The 11,159-nt window shown below is 33.3% G+C and overlaps 2 protein-coding genes across 2 annotated transcripts in view; both read right to left on the bottom strand.

Annotated features, from left to right (window-relative positions):
* Positions 1–4,431, bottom strand: part of LOC111628684 (1-phosphatidylinositol 3-phosphate 5-kinase-like) — a 7,796-nt gene extending 3,365 nt beyond the window's left edge. The window contains exons 1-2 of the mRNA XM_023372513.1: positions 4,298–4,431; positions 2,379–2,457 (exon numbers count right to left, since the gene is read on the bottom strand). Of these exons, the coding sequence (XP_023228281.1) occupies positions 2,379–2,457; positions 4,298–4,317 (99 nt within the window). The 5' untranslated portion in view covers positions 4,318–4,431. The remainder of the gene's footprint in view (positions 1–2,378; positions 2,458–4,297) is intronic.
* LOC111628703 (CRISP/Allergen/PR-1-like) overlaps positions 1–9,270 on the bottom strand; it is a 19,776-nt gene extending 10,506 nt beyond the window's left edge. The window contains exons 1-4 of the mRNA XM_023372538.1: positions 9,228–9,270; positions 8,697–8,878; positions 8,518–8,618; positions 7,686–7,789 (exon numbers count right to left, since the gene is read on the bottom strand). Coding sequence (XP_023228306.1) covers positions 7,686–7,789; positions 8,518–8,618; positions 8,697–8,878; positions 9,228–9,270 — 430 coding nt within the window. The remainder of the gene's footprint in view (positions 1–7,685; positions 7,790–8,517; positions 8,619–8,696; positions 8,879–9,227) is intronic.
* Between the last annotated feature and the right edge of the window lie 1,889 nt (positions 9,271–11,159).

Here is an 11,159-nt window from a genome sequence, read left to right as displayed (position 1 = left end):
TGTCCTTCATGCATTACCACACCGTTTATCCGATTGCCGTGAAACTTTGGGAAGTTGTTTAATATACTCCGGCGAAGGTTTGTGGCATAGTACGATTGCCATGAAACTTTGGAAAGTTTTTTTAATTTTTTAATACACTCCCGCGAAGTACATTTATCCTACGATAGATGGCGCGCGTTTACACGAGCATTTGCGCACAGTGTGTTCGATCAATTTCAAATTGTGAAGACCATTTCCCCCTTCAAAAAATATCTCTATATATGCATTTGTGAACTGTTATTTACGATATTTATAATAATTTTTGTTTAATCACTTTATTTCAACTTTTTTTTGCTAATTATGTATTCGCTCGAGCTTCGTTAAAACCTTGACAATACCCCGAACAACAACCGAAGTTGTAGGAAGAAATTCGCGTATTTTACCGATCTAGGTATCCCTCCCTTTTCCAAATTTTAATATCGACTCAAAATAATTTAAAAATACAAATTACAATAAAACGGTTTATTATCCAACTATCAGAAATTTTACAACATGCCAAGGAAGAGAAGAAGGAGCAATTAAATAATCAAAATTACAAAGGATTTAAAAATATACATAAAAATGAGGAATATCGCACTTCTAACAATCTCTGTGAGTATGTGAGCTAAATTTATAGAATCTGTGCTTCTCACATGTACAGTACAACTGTATGTGGCCTGTTCACACGTTGGAAAACCTTCTGATTCATTCATGTACGCATCAGACGGAAAAACAAAAAATATTGTGTATCCACAAGCACTCCATTAAATAGAATTGAAATGACACTTTGAAATGTTTTCCTGATGAAAATGTATAATAATAATAATAATAAAGTTTCAATAAAAATGATAAAATGAAAATTTAATTTTATCATAACGAGTTTGCTTGAATTTCCTTTCTTCTGAGATCACAGCAATGTGTGACGGGTAAGCTAGTCAATTTATAAAATACACTTGCAGCCATGGATTTGTATCACCTGTGACATATACTAAAAACATTCAACAGATGTGCAAAGCATGGTAAAATTGTAGCTCTAAATGAGATAGTTGAAACCTTATTAGAGCTGTAAGTATGGCCATAGAAGTAAAAAAGTCAAAAAAAAATGGATGGTCTATATGCGATCCTTCCCAAGATATAACCCCCAAAATCAGCCACGAAGCCAAATTCTTCATTTAACCTTTGCTTGTCATTTCTGGTGTTACCATCAACATTGTCCAAAATATTGATGGATGTATTAAAATTCTAGCTAACCTCTTAATTAAGCCTTTACCCATGCAATAATCTTGATGCAAGCCAATTCTACCTCAGCATCCTTTGCACCAGTGCAATACATGTATGCCCTCCTAATGAGTGTTCTGAAGGCAAGTTTGTAGTGACAGAGGTCATGAGTCCACTGGACAACCATAACACTGGTAAGTAGATAGGGTAAAAGTCTGGCTATGGTCTGCACAAGCACATGGGTTTCCCAAAGACAACAATAATGATAAACCAGAAGTAACCAGCAAAGGTTAAATGAAGAATATATACCTTAGTGGTACAGTATGATTGTAAATAACTGATATATTCAAACAAATAGGTATCCGCATCACTTACAAAACAATGCCTACTATTTTCCCAATCATTAGAAATGGAAAGACCCTGTCAATGCCCAGAGAGCCTCTGAAGTATACAACATTCCCTATGCAATGACAGATTTGATAGGGAACTGGTCTACATAGGTTTCACCAAGCACTCCCTAATGAAGAGGATGAGCAAACACAAATATGACATTGATAATGGGAAGAATTCCACTGCCCTATTCACATACATCATGGCCAACAAGCCAGAAGCATTACTACACCAAGTGCCTTTATTAATAATGACCTTACAGGGGGAAAGATTGGAGATCTGGAAGCCCCAGAGATTTCTAAGTCTTAACAGTAAGGGTAATTGTATTAACAACAAAGACAGGCCTGGCAAATAATCTGATTCTTTGCTATTAAATGGTTATCCAAACAAACAGCATGCATTTATGCTTTGTTTTCATTTTTACGTTTGATTTCTGCCTTCTTCAAACATCTCAATTTGGAACAACTTCTACCCAGTGAAGGTCTTAGGGGTACACCAAAAACATTGTGAACCTTTAAATTGGGTTGCTGGACTTATCTGAGGTTGTGGTGTATGTGTTTACATTAATACATTGTCCTGTACCGGTGAGGAAAGAAGTTTTGAGTGTCTGATAAACTGAGCACTACCTATTTATTTATTTTGATAAACTGAATATATCTATATTAATCTAAAACAATATTTATTATAAACAAATAATTTAATTTTAATAATTCTAAAATATAATTAGATATTTAATTTGTAATGAAACTAACATGTGATAGTTTTCTTCTATCTGGAGATAATGTTCCTAGAGTTGCTATGTCTGCTGCAGATGAAAAGTCACTTCCTGTCCTATTAAAATAAATTTGATAAATTATTTTAAGATAATAGCAACTTAGATTAACACATTCACAGACATAATTTCAAACAAATATTTTATGTATTTAACTATATATTATATGGGACAGAAACACCAGACAATTTTTATATATAAATTGATATAAAAAGACATCATTCTGTACTAATAAATCTTTAATGATATACTAATAATCTATAAAGAAGAGAGATTTATCTTTAATAGAAAATTAGCAGAACTTATAAGTCTACTTAAAAGTTATTTCTTTCATTATACTGTACACATTGTTGGAGTCAATATTACTTATTGCAGAAACTGAAAACATCCCACAAATCATATCCTGTGGGATTTTCCAATCTCTTGCATTATGCATTTTTTGTATGTAGTAAATTCTCAAATTTTTGTATAGTATATTTTTTTTTACTGAAATATCTTAAAAAAATTATTTGATCTATATCAGAAAGATTTTGGGGTTTTATCTTATCCCTGCTTACACTATGAAAACTACAGAAACTTTCAGGATGTCCTAATGTAACGCATGATCAAAAGGTATCTGTGATGATCAAGTGACTTCACTGACACTGTAGGAGCAGACAAACAGACAGTAATTTTGAGGTAAAATTTAAAAAACACAAACTAATATTTTAGTTGATAACCATATTTGTGAATTAGTGCAGAAGGATTATGACCTGTAGACATTGGCAACATCAAATCACTCAAAGTGTGGTGATACGATTTCTCTGTGCTGAAGGACAAAAAGCAATGAAAATTTTGATTAAAACTTTATATGATGTTGTTTATCAGCAAAAACCACTGTAGCAGAGGAATGTACTAAGTTTTACACTGAACCTCCAGAAATAATAAATGTTGCTTACTCTAGACTAGCTATTCTCAATCTTTTTGGCCTCGGCTCCTTAGGACTTGTCAGGGTTAAGCACTATTTATCTCTTTTTGATTGGGAAATAAAGCAAGGTTAATGTTTAATTTTGCTATCTAGTCATGTTACTTTGTGACACATGACAATAACTTTTGACCCTTTTTAGTCATTTTAAAGTTTTAAAACAAATTATTCATTTGTCCTGTTTGTGCTAATTAGAATTATGGCAACTAAATGCTGTTGATTTGGTTGAAATTGCAAATAAACAATAAACAGTCTCCTACTCTATTAATGAAAAAATTTGAATAATATTAATAACTTATGTCTAAATTATAAACAATTATTGATTTTCTTTGAAATTTTAAAAATGATTGAGAGAAAAAATTTACTACAGTTTGGTATATAACTATGCCATATAAAAAACTGAAATTGAATTCATGCAAAGTTCATTACATTTAAATATGTAATCAAAACCACTTTATCATTCCATAATTATATTTAACAATTATATATTAATTAATTAAATAATTGTAAATTTAATGGTTAATGTGTACCTAGGTTACCTAGGTACACATTAACCCAATGACAGCACTTGGGACTGTTCGTGGGCCTGACGGATTCCTCCCGGAGGGGAGCTGCCGGCAGGCCGCCTTGTGCTAAACGTCACTACTTATTGATTCACGGTAGTTCTTGAACAAAATAAAAATAAAAAAAAGGAAACGTCTACTAAAAATATAGTTAATCTAACCGAAGCGGCGCCATCTTGGATTACCTAGGTACACATTAACCGAAAATTTTACTAGTATTAGTCTTGTAAGGAACCAAGTCCGAGCATTATTTTTATTTACTTTTATTTTTGCTTATTATTCTATTTTTGTTTGGGGCTTATGTTTTGTTAAAACGAAGGTTTCCTCACTATTCACCTTAGAAACTTAAAAATAGAAGAGAAACTAACTCACCAATGAGAGAAAAGCGCCATAGTTAAAACTCGCGCACAATTGCGCTCCCGAGCGGAAAAAAGTAAGTCCGCACCGAGAAAGGGATGGAAAGACCCCACAAGCACAACTTAGGGACTCGCTAAACCTTAAAGAATAAAAACATCCCGAAAATTGTCAAAAAGAATAATGTAAAAGGTTAGCGAGTATTGTCGGAAAATAGGCTGCCAGACAAATAGAAAAAGTTTATTGTCAGCAAATAAGTATGTAAATGAGGGGAGTGATCGCATTCAGAATTGTGACGTCACCTCATAGTATAAAGTCCGAATCTCAAGTGAAGATGGACGAAATGAGCTTCTGATAGCAACGAGCTTGGTGAGCTTCGTGGCAGTGAACGAGAGAGGTGTCCGATAGGATCAAATACAGTAGCGCGTCGATTATCCGAAAGAATTCCAGTCGGCAAATTTAAATTTTCGCCAGTGCTGTGGCGCTGCAATCTTTGGCTATGTCTTGGGCTACTCAAATATTTTACGTTTTTGATNGCATTGTGGCGATGACATAATAATATATAACTAGTTTATTATAAAACACTTTTCACTAAATACTGAATCTATTCATAACATATTAATTGTATCTACATAATGCAAAATTTAAAATAAATAAGTAAAAACAAATAAAAGACTTGTATAGGATCTTTATTAGAACTACACAAAGTTATGTAAAAAGTCAAGAATTTTTTCTGCATATTAATCAATTTCACAATAAACAATTTCCTTTTAATGCACATCAATTTTTATATTTAAACAAATTGTTTTAATAATACAGTAATATAAATTAAACCAATAACTTTACTTATTTATTTAATAGGATAGTGTCTTTAAGACAAGTAATTATTTTCCTTTTATAACAGAAAAATAAAACACTAACTCTTTTTGAAAGTGCATTAAAATGCTGAAACAAATATATGTTAGCCTATATACTATATTTATACGTAGGTACACACACTCAACTCTCGCAGATACCTGATAGTTCGTTTCTACAAATAACCGAGCCTACTATTTAAACAGATATAGTAATCCTACATAAGCATTCCAGAAAATTCCCGCACAAAATAAGCCTAGCTATCGAAAATTACTATAAGAAGTAGATTGAAACATGTAGAAGAATTATTATCATTCATTAATCAAGGTACAAAAATTTATCGTCTAAATAATGTACAGGTCTCCCTCGTATAACACGGTAGTTGCGTTCCGATAAAGTGCCGTGTTATGAGAATCCGTTCTATACGAAACAAAGGACTAATGTAAGACATGGGGTTAGGCTCCAAACGTTAATAAAAGCATACTATTCTTTTTCGTTATTAAGAGAAATGTGTTTTATTAAAGCAATCGATAATTTATTTCCAAACAATAATTAATTAACAATTACAATTAAAAGTACTGTATGACGCATTAATATTAATTTTAGTTAAACCAGGGCGTTTTTTTTTACAAAGTATCGTCATCTTTTCAGCTTTTTTGTTGATCAGCAACATCTTCATTTTTTTTATCATAAATGGATGACAAAATAAAAATAAAATTATGTTATTAATTGAAAATTTGTTCTAGAGGGCCACGTTTGTTCAGTGGAGTAGAGAGCAGTTTCTTTTTCCAGAATTTGCGTTCGAATATCGAATTGTTCGTGTTGGAAACTATTCGAATATCGAGATACTGCTGTATTTCGTTCATAATTTTTACGAATGATTACTTGCTTATAATTTCAAATTTATTACTGAAAATAAAATTATTTTATACTCAGAAATTTAAATTTGATGCGTTGAATTTATTAAATTTACTCTCTTGGATTACAGTGAATTTAATTTTTTCTTACTAAATCAATGAAGTAATCATTCGTAAAAATTATGAACGAAATACAGCAGTATTTCGATATTTTCGAACAGTTCCCAACACGAACAATTCGGTAAAACATTTTAAACCGAAGTAAAAACTAAGGTTAAAAATGTTCAATAACACTTACCTGTAAATGTTTTTATTAACTTTACAAATACGAAGATTAATCTATTTAAAAATCACGGTAGCGAGGTTGAGGCCGAAGTTTCAAACGCGAAAACGTGTACTTCGGACGTTTAGCGCTGCTTTCCTGTTAGCCTAGAAGTTTGACAATGGTGTTTGGAAATGTCGAACATGATTCCACTGACTTTTCTTTTTTTTTTTTTTTAACTCTTTCCGCCTTGTGGGCACTAAGAGGGCCTCTTTTTGCAAGCCCATTATGAGTTAGGCCAGGCCCACAATGGGGCTGCCGGGTGGTGAGGGACGGGGACATATCTGAACGGACCACCCCCGAAAAATTCCTGGGGATTTTTTCGACCCATTCGGATTCGAGCCCGGGTCCCCCAGAGCGGTGGGCTGCCACCTTGACCGCTCGGCCATTCGGCCGCTGAAAANTTTTTTGTTTATAGCATAGTTTATACGGATTATTCCCAAAAAATTATACGTGTTTTGGAAATGTTGAGTCTAGAATCAGTTAATTTTATAGAAGAAAACCTTTCAAACAGCCTTAGTCCGTAAACTTCACACGTGTCGGGCTGCGATTGGCTCATGTATTTTATGATTCCTACAACGTAAAATTCGAATAACGTGGAACGCATCTAAGCGTTATAGGGGGTCTACTGTAGTTCATAGTTTGATTAATATAGAACATTACGCTTTACAGTGATTATTCGCGAAATAAAATGTTTTGTAAAAGTATGCTTTATAATTCTTAAATTTTGTTTTAAAGTTTTATTCATTGTTATCTGCGCTTGGGATATTATGTTGGTTTGGGGTATAGATCATTTGCTCTTGGACATTTCCTATTTTTAATATAATAAATAAAAGTATTTTACCCTGTTATCAGAACGCCGAGAGAGAGGGAGAGCTAGAGATTTTTCCAGTGTTCGGAGAAAACTTAGGTGTCTTCTAGTCATTCTTACCCCGATAAAATTAACGTTATTTTCACTAACGTAAATAAAATCTTTAAGACTGCTTTTTATTAAAATAAAGAAAGTCTCCGTGTTTCATTTATTCAAAACCAAAAAAGATGAATGGGCCTGCTAACAGACAAAAGGAGCCTGCTCTACCCCGGACTCATACAAGTTATCGATAGTCCTGCCTGTTACAGGAGACTCTCATAATAACAAAATTATTTTTAAAAACAATGAATAGCCTATAGGCCGCGTTCGTTAATAGCGGTCGCTCTGCGTATCCGCTACTACAGGAGTGCCCTATACACATATGAGCTATTGTAGGCACTTATGACTACTGTATATGAGTGACAAGATAAATTAATGTTTGTGTGCATGCGTGTGCGTGTGCATACATACATAAACATAAATTTAGAAGTATCAGTCACAATTATATCATCTACTACTTACCGCACAAACGAAACCATCTTCGATGACATTTCATTTCAGCTGGACACTCAGTGCACCACTTAGTTTCTCCCTTTTTATATATTTCTTCTCCGTTTTTCAATTTCCTATTTTAAAACAGCATGAAACTACAATTTATTACTAATGCTAAGAAAGTTATTAATTAAATTTCAAATCTATTAATAATTTAAGAATAATATATAAAATGAAAATGATTTGAAGAAATAAATTTCTCAGAGCAGTGTTTCTCGAGAAGACTTTCTATTGAAAACTGGCTGCAGTTAGTTATTAGACACACAAAGAAAATCCGGTAAACTACACGTGGCCAGCCCAGAATCTCTTCCGGATTTGATCCCAGGTCTCCCCAGAATGGTAGACATCTTCGACCATCCGGTATACAGTGGCTTGATTAGTAACATACAATACAGATAACCCATCTTGAAACTGATAGCAATCGATGTATCGCATAGTACCAATATATTTCAAATAAGACTTCGTATTATACAGTAGCTATATACAGTAACTGTTTTATCATTTTCAATGTTCGCATTAATTTTCAAGAATTTGTTTTTGTACGGGAAGTTTTAGATAACATTTAGTAAAATTCCATTTCCACTTTTTAATCATAACATTATCCTAATGCATTAAAGCATAATAGAAGCTTAAATGAATTTCAAGTAATAAATCATTAAAGTAATCAATTCATCTTACAGTGGAGCTTTCTCTTTAAGGAAAAAATATTAATTTAACTATTAATATAAGTAGACTATACAGTATATTGAAAGCTTAAAACTTCTTTACTATAATATATGTCCACACTGTACACTGTACTTACGCAGGTGCATAATTGCATGCATATATTTCTTTAAATTTTTCGTTATTCAGTTGAAAAGTTACAATAGCGCATCCCACTTTGTACGTCGTAGCTCGAAATAGCTGAAAACAAAAAGAAAAATATCAAAAATTTGATCGTCACAAAAGAAAGTGTAACGGAAAACTTAACTCAAAACATACATTAACCCAATCGTTTTCTGGGCTATTATCAGGTTGAAAATTTTGAACAATACTGCCAGGCAGATCCTTTATTTCAAATGCCCATTCTTTAATTATATTTGCAAATCTTAGAACAGGATCGTTTACTTCATAGTTTTTATTATGTACAACTGCTTTGAAATTTTGTTCCACCTGAGTATCATCTGGAAAATATATTATCAATTTTAAATGATAATGTAGACTATTTCATTAATTTCGCAACAAAATACTTGTGAATTAAACTAATAGTAAGAGCGCTGTATTTCAGTAATATGGCCATTTAAAGTAGGCAATGACTCACTTTAGACAGAATTAGATAACCTAAATAGGGTATAACAATTTGCAGGGCTTATCACACCAAGGCCAACTGAAAGAAGGACCAGAACTTTTATAAAAAAGGTTGGTCTTTAATAATCACGTATCAAATTTAGGTAAGTATGCATTTCGGGTACAAGGACCCCTCATCAGCTTACAAACACATGGTAACAACGTAACAAATACAATATCAATAACCTGCCAATGCAACGGGATAACCAACATATGCAGTGCACTGCATTTACAATTTCTCAATGTAACCCATACACTAAAACTAAAATATCAAGTATAAATTATAATACAATGACAATGTGGTATTACATATTATCTGGGACCAGTAAATGTTTTAGTTTCTCCGACATTTTCCAAATTCTGGTAGACGGTTACATCTTATTAAAACCAATTGGTTTCCAGATTTTAACACAAACAAAATACATCTGATCTATAAGCCTTTGTGAAGTCAACTGCACTGTCCATCTGCATTTTACAAAGTAAATGCAGTGCACTGTTGGTTATCCCGTTGTATTGACAGGTTATTGGTATTGTATTTGTTACGTTGTTTCCATGTGTTTGTAAGCTGATGAGGGGTCCTTGTACCTGAAATGCATACTTACCTAAATTTGATATGTGATTATTAAAGACCAACCTTTTTTTACAAAAGTTCTGGTCCTTCTTTCAGTCGGCCTTGGTGTGATAAGCCCTGCAAATTGTTATACCCTATTTATATTATCTAATTCTGTCTAATTTATAGTCGTGGGCAAAAAGCGTTGTTTATTATTAATGGCTCACTTGATATAAATGTTTTATTTCTTAGTAACTGTATTAACTGTATATTTTCTTTCATTCATCATTTATAATCGGATCTAAATACCAGATATTAAATAAGCTCGAGGATAAAAAATTGTTCAGTACACCAAATGATCAAACAAAAAGTTTACTCACGAAGTATAACAAAGAGTTTAGCGAGTTGCCTGACTGACTTGCGAGTCGCTATCATCATGCGCTTCTTCGATGTTATGTAATATTAACTCCAGTTCTTATTTAAATTAATTTTTGCGATAGTACTTTGGAATTTTTATAGTATAAAGTTACTTACAGAAGTACAATTACTAAAAATTAATGCGACGGTTTATGAGAAAGTATATATCCTGAACCATCGTACCTACAAACATTTACCTTTACAAAGTTTTTAATAAGTGGCATTTTTTTAAAACTCTTTTCGCCCTGTGGGCACTATTCTTTTAGCCAGGTTCGGCCAGACTTACAATGGGGCGGCCGAGTGGTGAGAGACGGGGCCCGACATATCCAAACGAACCACTCCTCCGAAAATTTCCTGAGGATTTATCGACCCGTTCGGATTCGAACCCAGGTCCCCCAAAACGGTAAGCTGTCACCTTCACCACTCGGCCACCCGGCCTTATTAACTGGCATTCGACAACCGAATGGTTGAGGTAGTAGACCCTGCCACTCTTGGCACCCAGTTTGAGTACGGGTTAGGAAGTTTTCATGGGTGGTTTGCCCGATATGTTGACTTCGTCACTTGTCATTTGGCCGTCTCATTGTGGACCCGAAGGAACTCATGATAGGCAAGGAAGAAAGATCTTATTGGTTGCAGGGCATTAAAGGTCTATAGAATAAAAAAAAAGTTGCCTGAAGGAAGAGTTCAAGATCGAAGCGCGCTTAGCAGAGATTTTTATTTACGGCGTTTATAAAAACGCTATAGCAGCGCGTTCCACAAAATCTTTATGCCATTTATAAAATTTTCGTGGAAGTCGCTGCTAAGTTTATTTTGCGGTTCTGTTCATATAGCTGTTACCGCTAAAGCTCGAAATCCGTTAATGTGCGCATTACCTAGCTAATCTGCAGATTAACTAGGGTGATCCGTTAAAGCTGCGAAAATTATTCCATTTCTCAAATTACTTAGGTAATGTTCAGATTATCTAGGTAATCTGAAAATTACCTACTAGGCACTCGGTAAAGTGAAAATAAGATTTTTGCTGGAACAACAGCAACGTTTCTGTACGCTTAAATTAACATAATGTTATTTATTTAATTTTCAATATCTAAAGAATCAAGTTAATACAATCAACAAATTAGTTGATTGAATCAATCATCAATCAATTAAAAAAA

The sequence above is a fragment of the Centruroides sculpturatus genome, unplaced genomic scaffold, assembly GCF_000671375.1.
Source record: "Centruroides sculpturatus isolate CEXI.00-Female unplaced genomic scaffold, Cexi_2.0 scaffold30, whole genome shotgun sequence".
Taxonomy (NCBI): Eukaryota; Metazoa; Arthropoda; class Arachnida; order Scorpiones; family Buthidae; genus Centruroides; species Centruroides sculpturatus.
The sequence above is the reverse complement of the archived record's forward strand: the minus strand, read 5'-3'. Positions and strand labels throughout refer to the sequence as shown.